The 21022-nt window shown below is 41.8% G+C and overlaps 3 protein-coding genes across 3 annotated transcripts; all 3 read right to left on the bottom strand.

The window, feature by feature from the left end:
* Positions 1-1253: 1253 nt before the first annotated feature.
* LOC101682893 (hemoglobin subunit beta-like) lies at positions 1254-2868 on the bottom strand. Its single transcript, XM_004779025.3, has 3 exons — positions 2707-2868; positions 2355-2577; positions 1254-1508 (listed from the first exon to the last, which is right to left on the bottom strand). The coding sequence occupies exons 1-3, from the start codon at positions 2796-2798 to the stop codon at positions 1380-1382; spliced, it is 444 nt and encodes a 147-aa protein (XP_004779082.2). The 5' UTR covers positions 2799-2868; the 3' UTR covers positions 1254-1379.
* Positions 2869-6527: 3659 nt separating this feature from the next.
* On the bottom strand, positions 6528-8165 carry LOC101682595 (hemoglobin subunit epsilon-2). The gene is made up of 3 exons (XM_004779023.1): positions 7987-8165; positions 7653-7875; positions 6528-6796 (listed from the first exon to the last, which is right to left on the bottom strand). The coding sequence occupies exons 1-3, from the start codon at positions 8076-8078 to the stop codon at positions 6668-6670; spliced, it is 444 nt and encodes a 147-aa protein (XP_004779080.1). The 5' UTR covers positions 8079-8165; the 3' UTR covers positions 6528-6667.
* Positions 8166-17211: 9046 nt separating this feature from the next.
* On the bottom strand, positions 17212-18865 carry HBE1 (hemoglobin subunit epsilon 1). The gene is made up of 3 exons (XM_004779022.2): positions 18651-18865; positions 18320-18542; positions 17212-17465 (listed from the first exon to the last, which is right to left on the bottom strand). The coding sequence occupies exons 1-3, from the start codon at positions 18740-18742 to the stop codon at positions 17337-17339; spliced, it is 444 nt and encodes a 147-aa protein (XP_004779079.1). The 5' UTR covers positions 18743-18865; the 3' UTR covers positions 17212-17336.
* Between the last annotated feature and the right edge of the window lie 2157 nt (positions 18866-21022).

Below are 21022 nucleotides of genomic sequence, written 5' to 3'. Positions count from 1 at the left end.
TTTATACTTTGATGTTTTGAACCAGGACGGACCTGGTGAGTACAATCAAGCCAGGAGATTGATAAAATATGTGCTAATAATTACAGAATGATTAATGTCTCAATCTATAATCACCACACAAATATTTCCTCTATTGGGCTCAGATCACCATTCAGAATTAGATTTTGTTGATACCACTATGTGGGCCAAGGTGTTGATTTTTGGTGAGCAAAGGAGCAATTTTTCTCAAGTTAAATTTGAAACTGTACATCCTAGAATCAGAGTGTAGGCTTCAGTCTGGGAGCCTTTACAAATATACAAGGCATTAGTTCATAAGACCAAATGTCCAACGGGCTCCAAACAGAAAGCAAATGTCTGGTCAGTGTTTCCTTTCCTCTTTGTGTACTGGAGCATCAATCAAAAGGACTTCTCTCCGATGGTCCCTGGCTCAGATTGTCCTCTAGTTCCAGTAGTTCCAAGAGAGATTAATCACTCATTTATTCATTCATTCACTCACCAACCACTTCAGTTAGTAAATATTCATCTCCTGCTTATGAAGGAAAGTCACAAGGCATGGTAGTCCCATTGGACAGTATGAAATAGGCAGCAGAGTTTTTACAGCATAGGGTATGAGTGTGAGGGTTAAGAAGAAATGTGAAAAATGGGAAGAGGGGAAGGGTTTGGAAAGATTTTCTTGGACAATGTTGGAAAGTGCATTCAGGCCAGGGTGCAAGGGGTCACAGGTGACAGGTAAGTGTGTAGTTCGTCTGGAAAGGGAAGGTGGGGGCAGGCATTATTTATGGACGAGTCTGGGGCAAGTAAAAGAGGGAGGATAATCCTCAGAGCAGGCACACTTGATGGAGCAGGCTATTGCTGGCAACACTGCAGGCAAGGGAAGCAGGGGAAAAGGAAACACATCAATGCCTTGACCACTCATTATGTCTCTATTTGAGCACCAGCTTTTTCACTAATTGTAGGAAACAGGTCAAAGCATTAGCCTGAGGGCTGTGCCTGAGGTTGCAAGTCTTCCACAGAGGCCCTTTAATGCCAGTATTCTCTCTATATTTAAAACCTTCTTGACCATGTCTATGCTCTGCAGGGAGAAGTGTCAACAACCGATGATGTGTATGGTGTATGGTCCCCTTCCATTCCAATTTCCCTGGAGCTTTTGGAACAAGACAGGAAAAACATCCTATCTACAGACCCTCAGGGATGTGCAATATACCCAGACAAATAATAACATAAAATAAAATAAGTGAAATGCATCAGAAAGATGAGCTGAAGGTTCTTTATTAGGCAGAAACCCAACCCTTGATGGTGGACTTTATTTCCCCCAGTTCAGAAGACAGAATTTAGGGAAACAGGGTCTTCCAGTGGTCACCAGGAAATAGGCCAGGGTCTCAGTGGTACTTGTGAGCCAGGGCATTGGCCACACCGGTCACCACCTTCTGATAGGCAGCCTGCACCTGAGGGGTGAATTCCTTGCCGAAGTGGTGAGCCAGCACGCACACCAGCACGTTGCCCAGGAGCTGTGGGGAAGGCAGACATAGACACAGATACATGATTAAGAGAGAAATCAAGCCGGGCTTCTGAGAAACTGAGCCAACCATCATTTTTTTTCTGCCCACACTCCACACTCCAGCCCAAACTGATCTTCAGGTTATCACCATCAGCATAAATGTGTGTGTGTGTGTACTATATTTTTATTTTTATTGTACATATACTTAATTATTAATTGATTAATTAGTATGGTGCTGGGATGTCTTTTAGAAACTACTCATGCCCTACTTTACTTCTGGCCCATCATCCTCAGACATTTCCTTTCCTTCCCTTTCCATTGAATCTTGACTCTCTAAAAATGCACTTTTTCTTTTTGGTTTTTTAAATTCAATTAACCAACATATAATACATCATTCATTTTTTATATAATTTCAGTGACGCATTATTGCTTATAACACCCTATGCTCATCACATCACATGCCCAGTTACTCTTTAATTTTGAGATGATTTGTGGCCTCTACTTGGAGGAGCCCTGCCAGTCCCCATATGGAGAGACAGACAGCATTTTCCAAGCATAGAAGGAGAAGATGAGAGCTAGTGTGCGTAACGTGGGTATTGAGTAGGGAAACAAGTTAAGGGGAATAGAGAAGGGCAACAGATGAGTAATTAAGTGAAGAGCTTGATGCAATGAAAGTTTGGGAGAAAGGAAACAATATGGAATACTGAAAGAAAACATACGACATTATGTAAATTTTGACAAGCATTCCATGATGATACCTACTCCAGGAAGGTGGGGGGAGAAGAGGTAGGCAAAAGAAGCAGAGTGAAAGACTAGAAAGCGCCAAGGAAGGAAACAGAGCATATCCTGGACTCACCTTGAAGTTCTCAGGATCCACGTGCAGTTTGTCGCAGTGCAGCTCACTGAGCTTAGCGAAGGTGCCCTTGAGGTTGTCCAGATTCTTCAGGCCCTCGCTAAAGGAGTTCAGCACCTTCTTGCCATGGGCCTTGACCTTGGGGTTGCTCATAACAGCATCAGGAGAGGACAGGTCCCCAAAGGAGTCAAAGAACCTCTGAGTCCAGGGGTAGACGACCAGCAGCCTGAGGGGTGACAACAGCACAGAGGGCAGAGGAGTCAGAGCCTGTCAGAAACCCAGGGGACTGAGCCCTTTCCGCCAGCTCAGCTTCCATTCACTCTCTGTCAGCCTGCTTTGCCACCTGGATACCAACCTGCCCAGGGTCTCACCACCAACTTCGTCCACGTTCACCTTGCCCCACAGGGCGGTGACGGCAGCCTTCTCCTCACCAGTCAGATGCACCATGGTGTCTCCTTGTGGTTGCTAGTGAACACGGTTGTGTCAGAAGCAAGTGTAAGGAGCAACTGGCCCTGTTCTTCCTTTTATATCCAGCCCTGATCTGCCCTCCCTGCTGCTGTGAGCAGATTGGCCCAGGACGGAGCAGAATCTTATTGGTTTGTGAGAATGTAGGTTACATCCTCATTCCTCAGTTCCCGTTAGTTGCCCTGAGGGTGGCGTTCTAGGTATCCTGTCTTGACTCAGAATCCCTGCTTTCTCTCCCCAGTTCATCCCTCTTCAGCTGTGACTTCCATAAGTATACTACCACTCTCATTTATGTGCAAATGCTATAGTCTGATATTGTGGAATGTGTCTCAGCATTTAACTCATCTAGTTCTTCCACTTCATAGATAAGAAAACTAAGGCCTAGAGAACAGAAATGTTATCAATTTTACTCTATGTGGGTCTTCACTTTGTCTCTAGAGATATTTGTAAGTGGTTGGAATGAATAAATGTTTTGCCATACTTTAACTTGTTTTTTTTTTTCCTTCTTTGGATAAATGCTTCTAGTAACAAAACTTTTTCTTTTCATTCCTTCACTGAAATAAATGTCCATTGAAAGAATGAAAAATTATTGCATGTTTTTCTCTACCATCCACTGAAATAGATCGGGGAAGCGTGGATTTAATGGAAAAAATGTAATGAGGGAGAAAGAAAAAAGTATCAGAAACCTATAACATGATTATTTAAAACTATGATATGACCAAAGAAAGAATGCAGAGGATTTGCAATGAAGCTTTATCATTTTCAACCAGGTTAAGTCAGACAGGGTTTCTGGGAAAATGCAGGTGCAGAAATTTCCAACTGTGTCATCAGGAAAAAAGTAGAGTTAGACCTAGAAGTGAAGATTCAAAGGGAATTTTTGTCTTTTCTGAATTCAAGACAGTATTAATCGACCTACAGATACATGCTCCCTAGCACAGCTTGATGGAAGGAGGGAGGTAGAAAAGGTGGGAGGAGGAGAGGGAGGGGCTCACCAACAGAAAGTAAGAGAATGAAATGGGATGGAAGTCAGAAGGCAAAAAAAATATAACGAAGAGGAGGGGAAAGATAAGCAATTTCAAAATTTATGAGGATATAGACCAAGAAAACTCTCAGGCTTTGCTGGTGACAGTGTAAAATGGTATAACTGCTTTAGAAAATATTTGGTAGTAGCTACTAAAGCAGAATATAGGCAAAACCAATAAACTAGCAATTATTCTTCTAGAAATTCAGAAATGCATGCTTGTGTGAGTCCAAAGACTGTAACAACAGTATGCACGAGGATCCCAAGCTTCTAGCAACTTAAATGGTCTTCATTCAGTGGAACAGATAAATTATGATATAGAAAAAGAATGAAATATTACACAATGAAAAGAATCAACTACTGCTTCACTTACAGAAATACAGATGAGTTGTACAACATAACATCAGTTAAATTAATTACAGGGGTTCCTGGATGGCTCAGTCAGTTAAGTGTTCAACTCTTGGTTTTCGCTCAGCTCATGATGTAAGATCAAGTCCCATGGTGGGCTCTGTGCTGAGCATGGAGCCTGCTTGGGATTCTCTCTCTACCTCCCACCAGCCCCCCTCCTGCTGCTTGCCAATCTGCAGGCACAGGCACTCTCTCTTTAAACAACAACAACAACAAAAAGTAACCAGAGTCAATGATTCAGTGTATATGATTTATATGCAAAAATCAGGAAATGTAACTGTAATTCAGCTCACAAGGAGGAGTGTTCTATGATAGAAAGGTGCAGAGGAGCCATGAATGATCTTAAAACTGTTATACGTTATCTGTCTTTAACCTGAAAGCCAAGAAAAACTATAGAAAACTGCAAGGATGTTGGTGACATGAATTGATTTGTATTTTTTTTTAATTATTATGGCTTCCATATATTAATAGATTTAAGGGGTAAGATAAATGGGAGACAAATAAGATGATATGATAATCGGGGTGGGATGGTAAAAAACCATTTTTCAGGCTCATGCAATGGATGATGCGTTATTCCCTAGCTGGGAAATTGATTAGCAGGGATAGATTATGAAACAGCTGGAGGTTTCTTGGACATACTACTGTATTTGATGCACTCTTGAGCAATCAGATATGGACATCACATAGTTAGAAATATGGGTCTTGAACTCATAAAGAATACAGTCAGGTCTAGAATACACAGTGGAACAGAGCACAGAGGAACAGATCAGAGTATATTGTATAAACTGCTACCACTACCTCTCAATAATGACAGACAAAGCACTTTACAGTGATCTTCTTAAAGCCTTGGAACATACTTGTGAGGTAGGGATTTTTATTCCATTTTACAAACAGGAAATTCATTCTGGAAAATGTTAACCAAACTTCTCAAGGTGATGGGGGCTGGTTTCATCTTTCACTGCTATTCCCAAGGCCCTGACTTTTCTATGCCAGGGACTCAGGTGCGGACTTTGAACTGATGGCCACAAAAGTGGATGTGCATAGTTGCCAGCTCCACACAAGAGACCTCTAGGTGTTTTCTGTTCTGAGAATAGACTTTTCCTCTTCTCATTCATGAGACAGGGATCCCGGCTTTCATCAGTGACCTCACCACTCTCTACTGCATTCAGTTCCAAGTCCAGTGGTATCTTGGTCACAATGGCCCCTTATTTGAGTTGTTCTTAGTATCAGTGCTTCTGTGAAGTTTAGTGCTTTGACCTCATTACAATATCAGTACATTCCTGTGGCTAGATGCAAGCTAGATCCTGCCTTGTCAGTTCTACATCTACATGTGGATCAGTTCCCCTAAAATTCGCTATGTTACTCTTGTGTGCAAGAAATTTCACTGGTACTTTGCTTATAATAGCTTCTTTTCCTGCTTTTCTAGGCAGTGGTGTCCCTAATTCTATACCACTGTACTGCTTTTTTTTTTTTTAAGGTTTTATTTATATGTCAGAGAGAGAGAGAGAGCACAATCAGTGGAGGGGCAGGTTTCCTGATGAGCAAGGAGCCAATGCAGGACTGGATGCCAGGACCCTGGTATCCTGACCTGAGCTGAAGGCAGGTACTTGGCAGACTGATCCACCCAGGCATCCCCACTGCATGGCTTTTAAGGGCATAATTTCTCTTCTGTCACTTTGACCCAGCATACTAATTCCTAAATTTGTCATTTTCCCACATAAATGACCTTTTATCTCCACCAAAGGTTTAATGGAATTGGAAATATGTTCCAGGTCACAGGGCTAGCAGATAAGGTACAGATTCAAAGCAAGGCAGTTAGTTCCTATGCTTTAGGGTTTGTTCCTCCATTAATACCACTGAAGACACTAGGGAAAGTTTAGAGCATAGTTCTTACCTGGGTCTCTGGAAAGCTCCCTCACCACTCTCTTACAGCTAATAAAAATGTGTTTCTTATATTATTTAATATAAGTGAAATACAGCATCAAAAACTCTGAGATTATAAAAGTAGAAGCATAGACAGGTCCCCTACTTGAAGTTCTAATGTGCCCCTACTCACTATATCAACCATCTTCTTGCGTTTCCCAAGAGTACCTCCATGCACTCCCTTGTTCTGAAGACACTACCCAGCTCAAGTCAACTTTCCCTTCCTAGAAGTAACTGCCCCTTGAAACCACTCAAATCTGCAGAATCTTCTATTTCCCCAAATAACCCCCTCCCTAAAGAAGTGCTTTCCTTTGTTGAATCAACATAAAAGGTAAAGACAGAGAGAGAAGACAAAGAAATTCATTACAGAGCACAATTTTTATTTTAGTTTTATCATATAGCAGGTGAGTCTGGAGGCAGGGCACTGTGCCTGTCTTCGAGAGACAGACTCTTGAAACTCAGGCCCTCCAGTAGGCACTGAAGTAGTTGGATTGGCGCTTCAGTGGTACTTGTGGGCAAGAGCATTAGCCACAGCTGTTGTCAGTTTCTGCCAAGCAGCCTGCATCTGGGGGGTAAACTCCTTGCTGAAGTGGGTTGCCAAGACAATCAGTATCATGTTGCCTAGAAGCTGGGGAAAGAGTAGGATAAAAATAAAATAGTGCCTAGTGAACAGAAAGCTTCAAGCTGGCCACATTGATTTCCTTCCTGATAAAAGACTGAGCAACTTTCAAGACCCTGATCCCACAAATGTATACCATGATATGCCGGACATTGGCATCAATATGACTCCCAGCCCTGTACCACCCATCGTGATCTATCTTTCTCTCATTTGCGCTCAACTTTTGAGCCCAAAACATTGCCATGGATGGCTTCTCTTTTCTAGAAACTCTGTCTTTTTTAAAAGTAGGAATAGAGGACTGAAAGGAGCCTTACTATAGATAGTCTTAGTCCCCAGATACTATATTCATTCAAATTGTTTGGACCCTCCCGTGACAAAGAATCTTAAACCATGTATACAAGAGCATTTCATCACTGCTAAAAGGGGCAGGGGACAGAATTGTCCATTGAAAAGATTAATCTTATTTTGTCTTGCTTAGTCCTGGTTCTAAACTCAAGAATCATTTAGAAATGTATTCATCATTTTTAGAGAAAACTTCAGTTACCAAAAGTAAGATATTCTTGCTGGAATTGTATTCTCCCGGCCAAAAACATTTAACTCAATTTTGGCCAGTGTTCTTCACACATGTATTTTTTTCAGAAATGTAAGATGACCAGTGGCCTCCACTGGTCACAATAATTACCCTGCTTGGCCTTACCTATGATCTTTGGAACAACCTAACTACCCAAATCAAGCCTTTCCTTGAAATATAATGTCCCAAAGAAATGCTCTTATGGATCAGACTTATCTACCTGTGTTTTATAACATATCTACACTGTAAATATCTAGGATGAAAGAACAAAGCACAGGCATGCCCAGACCTTACCTTGAAGTTCTCAGGATCCACATGCAGCTTGTCACAGTGCAGCTCACTCAGCTCAGCAAAGGTGTCCTTGAGGTCATCCATATGTTTAACAGCATTTCCAAAGGAGGTCAGCACCTTCTTGCCATGGGCCTTGACCTTGGGGTTGCCCATTATTGCAGACTCAGAGGACAAGTTGCCAAAACTGTCGAAGAACCTCTGGGTCCATGGATAAACAACCAGGAGCCTATGGGATGTTCATAGTCACAAACAAGATGGGAAGTCAGAGTAGGTAAGAAAACTGACCAATACCCCTCCAGGAATACTTTCTGCCTTACTTTCCCCCTCCAGTGCCTACCTTCCCAGCACCTCGCCTCCAACCAACTCCACATTCACCCTGGCCCACAGGCTAACAACAGCAGCCTTCTCCTCAGCAGTAAAGAGCACCATGGTGTCTGGGAGCTTACTGGTGACCAGTAATGTGCCAGAAGTGAGTCTGAGGTGTTACTTCTCTGTGTGCCTTTTATTCCTCATTTCTTGTTTCCAAGCCCTTGCTTCTCCCAATGAAATGAGACCATTGGTCAACAGTGGGTTGTCACCACCAGGGGTGGGGTTTGGACAAGGGAGGGTCAGCAGGATGGACATCTGGGTCTCTGATAACGTTGGAAGGCTCTATCAGGGGGATTCTGCTGTCCTTTCCCCACCGTCTACTAGGCATCTCCTATCTCAAGCTCCCAACCCCGTTATCCCTGAGGTGACCTTGTGGGCTGACCATGAGGCATGACTAGAATTAAGAGGGGTAAGAATTATAAATCTGTTGGGCATTATGTCAGATGTTTACAAGATATCATTCAGTCATTCATCTTGGATATAAAAGAAGCCACAGCTTTTCCTGGTCACCATTTTTTCTAAAACTTAGATGGGGCTCATACTTTTATAGTTTTTGTAAGAAGAAAAGACTCCAATGTAGCATCAGTTCAGAAACAGGGCAGGTAAAAACTGGTAATTTAGAGAACTATTATTACACGATTATGGCTGAGTTCTATTAAAATGCATGTACTTGTTTGAGTACCTTTTTTTTCCACTCTGACTATATAGCACTGTGTCTGGCCAATACCATGTATTCACTTCTTGTGTCAGAAAATGCACAGTTGAGTATTGGGAAGAACTGTGTTTTCAATGGAGAGAATATTAGGCTCTGTGGCAATAGCGATTGATTAAGGCAGCTGTCTTTGGCATATGCTGGATCCACTGCCTTGTTGTGCTTAACTATTCCTCATATGTAATGAGGCAGAGGTGATCTTCACTGATAGAATTCCACACACTACTGCCCCTGTCACTTAAGGTACTTTGGCATAGTGCATCTCAAACAAGCATTCATTGGTCTAAACAAGGCACACTTCTGAGGAGAGAGGGACTGACTTATTTATCTTTTTTTTTTCTTTCAGAGTTTATTACTCTCACATTTTGAGCTCCAGGAAGCTGGTTGATTTGTTTCTCACCAATCTCTCTCTCTCACACACACACACACACACACACACAACCAAAAAAAAAAAAAAAAAAAAAGAAAGAAAGAAAGAAAGAAAAGGAAAGGGAAAAAAAACAGTTTAAGAGATAATCTCCCTGCATATTTACAAAGGTACACTAAAATTTAAAGAGTTCAACTCAATAAATTAATGTTGCATTTTTGCTATTAGAAAAGAAATCCTTTGAGATAGTGAAAACTTTTATCAATTCATCTTGGAAAAAAACATTTAAAATGTGGATTGTTCTGCCATTACTATGCTTGGTAGTTTACTGTGGGGCCTCTAAGATGCAGAATTTTTATTATCACAACCTCTGTCATTCATAAAGAGCTAATTGAATTACAGCATTTGGAGAAATGTCTTTGAAAAATATATATTAAAAGTAGCAGAATGATCAAAAGAATAAAATGGAGAAAAACAAAATAAAACAACAACAACAAAAAATATGGATAAGAATTGCTAAGGTGCCAGAATCTAGTTTACCATGACAGACTTGATGATCAATGAGCTCTCAGACCCAAGCTGTGATGATGCGAACATTTGGTACAGAAATATTAAAAAAGAAAAAAAAAACGTGGGGGAGTGCCTGGGTGGCTCAGTGGGTTAAAGCCTCTGCCTTCGGCTCAGGTCATGGTCTCAGGGTCCTGGGATGGAGCCCCGCATCAGGCTCTCTGCTCAGTAGGGAGCCTGCTTCCTCCTCTCTCTCTGCCTGCCTCTCTGCCTACTTGTGATTTCTGTCAAATAAATAAATAAAATCTTAAAAAAAAAAAGTGTGATTCAATCCCCAAAAGATTTATTCAAGAGAGTAAGTAAATGAAAGGAAAGAAAAGCGAGGAAACTTTGACCACAGCCAGCAATCCCACTTCCTTTCAGCTGTGGGCATGGTCTGAGTGAACGGCTCAGGGTCCATACTCTGACGGCATTGGTGCTCGTCTCCCTTGTGTGTTCACACTGCAACCTCTCAGAGTCAGGGACATTTGCAATTTGAATGTTAGCAAACAGCCTTCCATCTTCCCAGCAAACCAGATAGTGATTGCAACAATTACCTCCACTCCTGCCTTTCTCTCATCTTCTCTAGACAATTACTTTCCAAGACTTTTTGATTCCTCTCCTTCATGGCTGTTCCACACTTTCACTTGACCTCCATGCTCACTGTTCCAACTGGTGTCTGGAGACTTATCACATCAGTGCAAGCTCATCATCATGGTCATCTAACAGTTTAACAGTCATTCATCACATATTTAAAGAACACATATCAGGGCACCTGGGTGGCTCAGTTGGTTAAGTGTCTGTCTGCCTTTGGCTCAGGTCATGATGCCAGGGTCCTGGGACTGAGCCATACATCAGGATTCCTGCTCAGCTGGGAGCCTGCTTCTCCCTCTTCTGCTGCCTCTCTTCCCAGGCTCATGCGCTCTCTCTCCCTCTCAAAAAGAAAAAAGGAAAAAAAAAAGGTAAAAAAATAAGAAAATGAATATCTACTGAAGCCAATCATGCCATGCATTCTTCTAAAAACTGGGAATCTTGGAAAAACAAACAGCATATATAGTGTTGTCATGCTCACATTCTAGGGGCGGGGGTGACCAACACTAATAATTAAATCGATGAGGAAGAGAACCTCAGACGGGTGTTACATGACAAGAAAAAAAATGCATCTGATGATGGGGTAGCAAGGGACTAGAGGGAAAAAAAATATATAAGGATAGAAGTCCTAAAGGAAGTTACACTTGAAGAGAGACCTCAAAGACAAGATGGAGCCAGGCATAAGTCATTTGATGAAATAAGTTCCCAGAAGCAGGGAAGGGCAGGTGCAAAACTAGAGACTGGAGAGAAAAGGAAAAAGAAAGAAAGAAAAAAACAAATCTGACATTTTCTTTAGAGAAAGTCATGACATGGTCCAAGAGAGATGTATAGGAGAAGAGTAGGAGGGAACAGAGTTGGAGAGATTGGCCTGGGGCCTCACTGTTTGGGCACATGAAGGTAGAGTGGGTATCTTACACTAAGGCATGGGTAACTAGTAGAGATTTGTAAATGTGGCATCAGCATGATCCCTAATCTACTCAGCACCCACAGCCAGGCTAATCTCCTAACTGCCCTGTTCAACACATTACAGCCTTGCTTATAATCCCGAGTTAACCTCCAGCCCTACCAATATTCCTGTGATCTATCTTCCCCAACTGCTCTATGCAATTTCTTTCATTTTCCTTTTGATCTTGTGGAGTTCATCTGCTGCACTGGGCTGCCTTCTCAGCCTCTCCTCGTCCATCTTCCCCACCCAAATCCCCTCCTCTCTGAGCACTTTATAGGGATGCCCCTTCTCTAAATACTGCAGCAAATCTGCCCTCTGGGACATGGTCTCTCTTGATGGCATGTAAACATTCCTCAGCAGCTCTGACCACTTAAACCATAAAATTCTTCCATAGAGCCCAAGGCTAGTTCTTTGGAGTTCATTTCAAAAAGAGTCATCCCTTGCTTGGATCTCCAACCCCTCCCACCCCTAATCTATCCTCACAAGGTCTTGTGACAAACAAGCAGCTTTTAGAAAATTCTTCCCTCTTATCAGGAGAACAGAATTACAGTCCTTACCTAGACCTTGCCATTTTAAGACTTGGGTTAATTTTCCTTCAAGAAGCCTCACACTGGTACTCGACCTCCATCCAGATCCTATATCTTCGCTGGATTCTTCACCAAGGCCCATATAATCATCTGGTTTGGAGGACTTCTTGTCCCACGACACCATCCTCTCTCTTGTCCCCATGTCTTCAGCTTTAACCTGAAGAGCCCACAAGTTTATGTTCTCTCCAGGTATATGTCCCAGGCACACATGCCTTCCATTGTCCTGTTGTTTTTTATTTTCTTGCCAAAATCTTTACTTCATACAAAAATTGAATGGGGAAATGGTGTAAACACACACACATACACAAACAGTTCAACATATAATTCCTGGGGTTCTCACAAGTATAGAAGCAATGGAAAAGTAGAACTGAAGGCAATTACTGAAGAATTCCTTAGCAGAATACTATTATTACCCTTATTATTGTTGCTACTGCTATTAGTACCACCACTGCCATTGCTATTATTTGAAAATCAAAGCTGTTCCTGGTGACTTGACGCTACCAGATCTCGGTGAGCCAGGGCCTTAGCTGCTCCAGTCACCATCTCCTGCCAGGGAGCCTGCACCTAAGGGAGTGAATTCCTCTCCAAAATGGTCTGGCAAAACATTCAAGAGAATGTTTCCCAGGAGCTGTGGAGGCGGCAAGAGGTAATAGATACCTACAATGAATAGAGTTCCGGGTGGGCCTCCAGGTTCCTGGCTACCCAACTCCCATTCAGAACAACCATGGCCAATGTCGGGTTCCTTCATGTCTGGCATCTTGCTTGGTCACTAAACACAAGTGTGTTCTTCCAAGACTAATATGTGGTCGTGATTTCACTTTTTCTTTCTTCTCACCACCAATAACTTTCCACAGATTTTGTGAGCCCAAAAACAAAAATTCACAGCTTTCTTTCCATGTACACTCTAAGCTCCATGTTCTTGTCATTTCCCTCTCAGAGACACTCTGCCCCACTTCAGGATTTATAAGGTGTAAGGTTGAAATGGGTCTCTGGGAACAATTTTGTACAAATATCCAGCCAGTATATGAATAACCTTAGCATTATATTCATGATCCCTAGGTTCCTTCTTTATATAGAGCCAACATACACCTACATAGATATTTCTCCTTGGCCTTCCTTGTATGTGCTGTCCCCTGTTCAACTCAGTTATGACAAATTTCTTTATTCACCTTTTCTTTTAGCTACTCTTTGTCCACTCCACAAAGGAAAGTTTCAGTGCTCTTTGCCAGTCTTCCCTGAAATTCTTGTCACTCTCCCAGACATGTCCTTCAATGAAAGCTGAAGCATGGGTAAGAATCCGGAAAGTTCAGAGATTTAGGATTTCTTTGGCTACCAGTACAGGAGCTATGATGGTTTCAGTGTAAGTCTCAGTTAGCAGTGACTGCCACAGGCATAGTGAACTATTGAACTTGAGTAGATCTTCTGTGGGTCAGATCTGGCCCATGGTCACTATTGCCCACATTGTCAGAGAGAAATGGTTCCCATAAAACACCAGTTTGATTGCAAGAATAGAATAGTGTTAGGTAATAAAATATAGAACTATGCATCTTATTATCTATGTGCCCATTTAAAGTAAAACATGTCTGCTTGTCTGGGAAAAATGGTTTACCTCTGTGTTTGTGTCTACATCTGACTATGTATATTTTCCACAGCACAAGAGTGTGTTCTGGCTGGGAGCCCAGGGTTTTGGTTTGGTGTAGCTCTTCCGTCTCAGTGAAAACAGTGGTAGAAGATTCACTGGCAGGTCATGTTGATTTTTGAAGAGTCAATTCTCATAAATGCTGGGTCCACTTTTCTGTTGGTTTTAGTCTGAGAATTACATCAGGAAGCACTTCCTTTGCTTTCACTCATGTGTTGTAAAACAGGTCTAGGGGCACCTGGGTGGCTCAATCATTTAAGCATCTGTCTTTGGCTTGGGTCATGATCTGGGGGTCCTGGGATCAAACTCTGCATTGGGCTCCCTGCTCAGCAAGGAGTTTGCATCTCCCTCTCCCTCTGCAGGTCACCCTGCTTATGTTCTCTTGCTCTCTCTCTGTGTCAAACAAACAAACAAACTCTGAAGGGGAAAAGATTCTTTTTCACTGACTAATGGTCTCTATAGTCATAGCGGTTCCATCACTATACTTTAGATCATTTTATCTCCAATTCACTACACTTTTTGACAGGGCACACTTCCAGTGTGACAGAATTAGAGTTCATACTCTGATGTGATACATATACACAGTGGAATATTACTCAGCCATCAGAAAGGATGAATACCCAGTTTTTGCATCAGCATGGAAGGGACTAGAGATTATGCTGAGTGAAATAATTCAAGCAGAGAAAGTCCACTATCATAAGGTTTCACTTACTTGTGGAACATAAGGAATAATATGGATGATATTAAGAGAAGGAAAGGAAAAGTGAATTGGGAGAAACTGGATGGGGAGAAAATCATGAGACTATGGACTCCAAGAAAGAAACTGAGGGTTTTAGAGGGGAGGGAGGGGTGGAGAGATGGGTTAGCCCGGTGATGTGTATTAAGGAGAGTATGTATTGCATGAAGCACTGGGTGTTATACACAATGAATCCTGGAACAATACATCAAAAACTAATGATGTATTGTACAATGGCTAACATAACATAATAATAATAAAAAAGGACGAATTGTAAATGTCTTAGGCATTGAGTGAGGAGTTTGTGACAATGTATCACTCTGTTATTCAGCCAGTTTTATAGGGAGGAAGCCACAGCCTTCTTTGTTCTCCAATCATTTAAGATTGTACTGTATATTGACTAATAGAATTTAAATTAAAAAATAAATTTTAAAATTTAAAAAAGGATTACATAGGACACACAATTTAATATTTCTCAAAATAGTAATAATGCCTCTATCCAACATCACAGGGAAGCAAAATAAGTAAATTAGGGCAGGGTTGGGTGTGCCTCCACTGTTTTTTAATCCATTTAATAGTCAGCACACTTACTGAAGCAAAAGTTACTCCCTCAGAGTCAACAGACAACTGTCTGGCAGATTTCATATATCTACCAATTTGTCTCAAGAAATACAGGTGTTTGAGAGGTTAGGGGGGAAGGGTGCTAGCATGTGTTCCGTGCACAGAGTAGCAGAAGATTCCATGGCATGGGCTTCAGATTCAGGGAGTTGTCTCTGGCATGAATTAGATCTATCTTCCCTTGCTGTTTCACTTCTCTTCATTTCTAATCAGACTGAAGCCATCTTCTTTGAGAATTCCACGTGGATAGGACAGGCAGGATATAGTGCTACAGGAAGCAGAAACCTAATAACGTGGGATTTGTCTTCAATGGTAGAGAGTGAGGAGACACTATAAGGTTTTCATCCTGGTAATGACATCACCTCTAAATCTCCAAGAATGTCCTGGTCATCATGATATTATTTTGCTCACATGGTTCGTATTGTCTATCAATAATAAGTAAGTCTTTTTTTCATCTATTTAAAGTCTGAGGAGCTCCTGGATGCCTCAGCTAGTTAAGATCTGACCCTTGGTTTCAGCTCAGGTCATGATCTCAGGACATTGAGACTGAGCCCTGTGTAGAGCTCTGCACTCAGTGAGGAGTCCGCTTGGAATTCTCTTTCCCTCTCCTTCCACCCCTCCCTCCTGTGCTCACTCTCTCTCTGAAATAAACATATAAATCTTTAAAAAAAAATTAAGCTGAGTCACCCAGACCTGTATCTGGGTGTGCATATGCACATGTGTGTGTCAATTATGAAGTTGTTACCATTTAAATGGTCTTAAACTGGTAACATTGAAATTGAAATCTAGACCCCTAAGGGATAAAGAACATATATCTTCTGTCCACTACTCCATCATCACCATCCTTGACAGGTGTGACAGACATAGTAAGAGTTAAAGGCGAGAAAGAGGAAATGAGACTGATCAATTAAAAATGCATGTTTGTTATTGACTGAGACACAGACTGACTCACAGACTGGGTAAAAGGTGTAGCACCAGGAAGAGCTTCTGTTTCCTTTGCTGAGGGGCATAAAGAGAGGCTGCAGGGCTCAGGGACCAGTGCTGTTGACAACCTGCAACTAAGTAATCATTTGCCTATCATAACTGTGAAACATAAGCCCAAATCAGAAGATAGTTCACAGGACAAATTCTGATCAATGCATGGGGGCAATGAAGTGCCTGAGAGCTAAATTTGCCACGATATGGCACACTAACTTGTAAAATATGAAGGTCTCGAGCCTTGATGTGAAAATTTGACTCAAGGCCTAGAGGTCAGGATTCCCTAAGCAACCTAGCAATGACTCCCTCAAAAGTAATTCCGTTCATGCATTTCCTCACAAGTGTCCCCAAGTCAGTGCAGTGCCTCTTGTTAGATTTTGCCCCTCCCCTTCCCACCCTCAGGCTGGGAGATTTCAGTTATCGACTACCAGCTCCTTTTTTGTCATCCACAGTCAGATGTCATCTTTTTCTCACTCTATTTCTGGTCACCCTTCACATTTTTTGCAGCTATCACTACTTTTCTTGTGTTTAGGCCATTATGTCCGTTGCTCTGATTTAGTCTCTGCAATTTTAATTTCATTTTGTGTGAATTAAGTTGATTACTTCCCCCCGACCACCACCTACCATTCCTTGAGTTACTATAGTTCTAAGGATATTTATTGTTTACTCTTGCCAAAAGCATAATAATAGCTTTTATTTTGGCCTATACATTATCTTGTCTTTCCTAATGCTCTACCGATGTCTCACTGTTGCCTTTTTTTCCAGAAAGCAATTCTCCTGCAAGTCACCAAGCCCTAACTTACTGGTTTTAAACTAGGAGCCTTTATCAGAATCTCATCTGCTATGTGAAGTCTTGGCCATTCTCCCCTATCACAAATTCACACAATATCCTAACTCCGACTTTATTTTCAGCATGTTACATTTTATTATAAAATAAAATGCAATGATTTCATGTGTCTTAGCCTTGGCTCCTCCTTGACACCACAGAATCCTTTGGGAAATAAGAGGTTGTTGTTGGTTCATGGAAATTTTCTGGAAAGCTCCCAGCCATCCCTCAACTCATCCTCTTATGCCCAATTCAGCCTCACAAAATATATGGTAAGTTAGCTCATTCAGTATGTACATTAAAGCAAATTGAAAAAGTAACTCTAGCCTAGACCTTAGGTCCCTGCAACGGTTTTAAAGCTGAGACATGTACCACAAATCTGAGGTAATGCTTAGCACCTCCTTCCTTCCCCATCTACAGTAACTTTTTGCCACACTGTTCTGTAAGTTCCTGACATTTGACTAACCCTCCCCCCAACCCAGAAAACTTCTTCTGAATTCTAGCATCCACCCAGATCCTCTAGAATTCTCCCATAATGTCTGTCTTCCCAAAGGAGCTCTTATTTCTTCTGTCTCCTCCCACCCCTCAGCCAATGAAATTTCTCTCCTTTAACACAAGAGTGAAAGATGGAGAAGACATAACATTAATTTCTGATTATGGAATAGAATGAGCTTTATTAAATGGAAGCTGTGCTTTCAAGGCCAAACCCGAATCCCCATATGCAGGAGAACACTGGGGGCACAGAAGGGTACTGCTGAACTGGAAAGAGGACTCAATGGTACTTGTGGGCCAGAGCAGTGGCAACACCAGCCACCAGCTTCTGCCAAGCAGCCTGCACCTCAGGGGTGAACTCCTTGCCAAAATGAGAAGCCAGAATGATCACCAGTACGTTGCCCAGGAGCTGTTAAGTGAAAGACAAATGACAAATAGGCATGTTGAGTAGAAGTTCTTGAAAACAATTACATAAAAAATGGCTTAATATCTACATTCCCTGCCAACCCCACACCGTAAACTGCTCCAAGGGGTGTGCCTACAAAAAGTCCAGATGAGCTAGTTCCTAAATTCAATGTAACGAGTGTGAGCTTTCCATTCAACTCCTTGCCTCCCTAGATTCCCATCCTCTCTCCCACGCCACCATTTTTATTTATATCTCTCTCTCCCTCCCTCTCTTATCTACCAATTGGCTAATTCCTGTAATAATGGGATTTTAGGGATGCATGGGTTCCCAGACTGAGTTTATTTAAAGCCTCCAATCATTACAGGAACAAGCCTCCATTTGGTAACAATGTTGACAGGTAATTTAATATATTTTAGAGAACCTGTTGTATATTTCTTTGAGACAGTCTGTCTAAAACTTCCCCCCCCCAAATCTTTCCCTAAACTTTTGTCATCAGCACCCACATAAAGTAAGACATGTCTCCTTTCTTGAGATGGGGCCTTTATCTACCAAACACCAAATTCCATTGCTCCTTGAACAAGTCTGCTATTCTCTGATGTTATTCTCTAGGATGAACACTACCAATTCAGACAAAAGTTCTTGAAAAGTTTTAAGCAAACTCTGGCTGCTAATAGCCCTTTATTGCACTAGTCTTGAATCAAGGTGGTTCTGGTTATGCCCTTTGAAGGTCTGTCCTTCTAACACTTAGACCCATAATTTCTGAATTTTTTGTTAGTCATTCCAATCAAAGACTTGACTTGCTTTACTATATCAAAGTGAAAAATAATACGAGAGCACATGAACACTTCCTGACTCACCCTAAAGTTCTCAGGATCCACGTGTAGCTTGTCACAGTGCAGCTCACTCAGCTTAGCAAAGGAGCCCTTGAGATTGTCCATGTTCTTAATAGCTTCTCCAAAAGAAGTCAGCACCTTCTTGCCATGGGCCTTGACCTTGGGGTTACCCATAATGGCAGAGGCAGAGGACAGGTTGCCAAAGTTGTCAAAGAACCTCTGGGTCCAGGGGTAAACAACCAGGAGCCTATGTGATGGGAAATTAGAGACTTTCAAAAATCTTGAGGAATTTCACAATCAATCGGCCAGGCTCATATTCACCACCCTTTCCCATGCATTGAAACCCAGTGCCTACCTGCCCAGGGCCTCGCCTCCAGCCTCTTCCACATGCACCTTGCCCCACAGGCCAGTGATAGCAGCCTTCTCCTCAGCACTAAAATGCACCATGATGTCAGGTCTGGGAGCGTACAGGTGGTCAGAGAGAGAAGCAGGTATGTGCTGTTGCTGGAAGCTGCCACCTTTTATTCTTTACGACTGACCTTCTGGCCCCTTGTTCCTCCTAGTTCTTTGAAGTCATTGGTCAAGACTGAGCTGTGTCCCTCAGGGGTGGAGTCATGTCAGGAAAGGGTCATCAATGAGGAATGTACACTGAACTTGTGATAACGTGTCTTGGTTCCTGAGACAGCCTTCCATTGTTGGCTCCTTCTCTGCCCTCAACACAATTTTGCTTCCATTCTCCTTTTCAGCCTTTTTCCCCCTGACTTGATCCTCCAAGATAACATCCGTCTCTCCCTTTCTTCTTCTCCAAGAAAGACCTGTAGAGAGGAGCTAAGCCCAAGGCAGGGAAAGAGTTTGAGTCAAAACAGTTTTAATACTTGAGTTAAAGATGGTGACAGGGACAAAAACAGAGTCAAGAAGAAAAAAATGTAGTTGCTGACACAGCATCTCAGCCAGTTATAACTCATTTGAGTGGATTAAAACCAAGCCTCTGGTTCTTAGTTTTCCAAAGGAGACAAAACACATGTGTGGTTATTTCAGGAAGCTGAACAGGGTAACAAAGGATTTCCAATAGGACTAAGACCTCAATCCCAAAGTACAATTCCTGAGGGCAATTTCACAGAGAGAACAGAAAGAATAAATTTACGTCCTGTGCTTCCCCAGAACCTTCTCTCTGTCCATTTCTCTCTGACTTCAGGGGAAACTGGCTACTTTGGGGAGATTTCCCTAAGCTCTTGTCTTGATTTTCTGCCCCACTAATACTTCTTTAATCAGTGAGACAGCTCAGGACTCTGCAGTTATTTAAAACCAGAACTTGTGATCAAGCTGAAAAATAAATGAACTGGCAGGTTAATTAGGCTAGAGGTTGAAGTATGTTTAATGTTTGTTGCAGCCATAGGTGCCAGAGACTTCAAATGCCTCTAGTGTCCTTTTGTTGTTTGTTTGTTGATGCCGCTCTTGTCTTTGGGCTTCCCTAAAAGCTCAGCATGAAATAGAGTCTGCATCTTTCAACTTTTTGAACTGTAATCCCCTGTTATTAGTCTGGCGTCCTGTTGATATGTTGGTAAGGAATGTTGGAGGAGAAGCATTCTGTAATTCTGTAATTGCATAATTAAGTTCCAGTCTTTAATGCGCTGTGACTTTCACAGGGTATGTTAGCTTTTCTCCTCGTAAGAAAGTCAGGAAAACCTCCCTGGGCTAGACTGTATATATTACAGATTAAAAGGTAGCACATCTGTAGCTCAGTGTGAGGCTTATGAATTCTGATTCTGAGGTCATTCAGGTTGGTTGAATGTAGTCTCATACTGCTTAGGTGCTTGTTTAGTCAAGCTAAATTATCTTAGCTGCTCATTTTGAAGTATTTTACTTATTTCTTCTATGAAATATCATTATTATCTCCCTTTCCTGGATGAAAAACCCGAAGTTTAGGGATAAGTGTAATGGTTATCCAGATAGATCAGAAAGATTAAATCATCGGAAAAAGCAAACAGTACGAGTATTTATTACATATAGCCAAACTGTGGAAAAAGCTGAGATGCCCTTCAACAGACTAATGGATAAAGAAGATGTAGTTCATATACACAATGGAATATTACTCAGCCATCAGGAAGGATGAAGACTGGGTGTGGTCCATAAACAATGAATTCTGGAACACTGAAAAGAAATTAAAAAAAAAAAAAAGATGAGTACTCAACTTTTGGATCAACATGGGCAGGACTGGAGGAGATTATGCTGAGTGAAGTAAGTCAAGCAGAGAATATCAATTATCATATGGTTTCACTTACTTGTGGAGCATAAGAAATAATGTGGAGGACATTAGAAGAAAAAAAGGAAAAGCGAAGGGGTGGAAATCAAAAGGGGAGATGAACCATGAGAGACTATGGACTCTGAGAAACAAATTGAGGGTTTTAGAGGGGAAGGAGGTGGGGGGATGGGTGAGCATGGTGGTGGGTATTAAGAAAGGCATGGATTGCATGGAGCACTGGGTATGATACATAAACAATGAATCTTGGAACTAAAACTAACGATGTATCGAGACTAACATAACACAATAAAAAAAATTAAATATTAAAAAAAAAAAAAACACTAAACTAAAAGACAGGTTGGGAGCACTTCCAAGTTGGTGAATGGATCAAATTGCTAGGAAGGTGGGGCACCTGGAGGATGCTTAGAACCTCTGTGGCATTCCTATCCCCATATCTTGCCCTATGTACCCCTTCCCTTTGGCTG

This window comes from Mustela putorius, unplaced genomic scaffold (assembly GCF_011764305.1).
Source record: "Mustela putorius furo isolate JIRA1106 unplaced genomic scaffold, ASM1176430v1.1 tig00003987_pilon_pilon_pilon, whole genome shotgun sequence".
Classification (NCBI taxonomy): Eukaryota; Metazoa; Chordata; class Mammalia; order Carnivora; family Mustelidae; genus Mustela; species Mustela putorius.
This window is presented reverse-complemented; position numbering and strand designations above follow the sequence as displayed.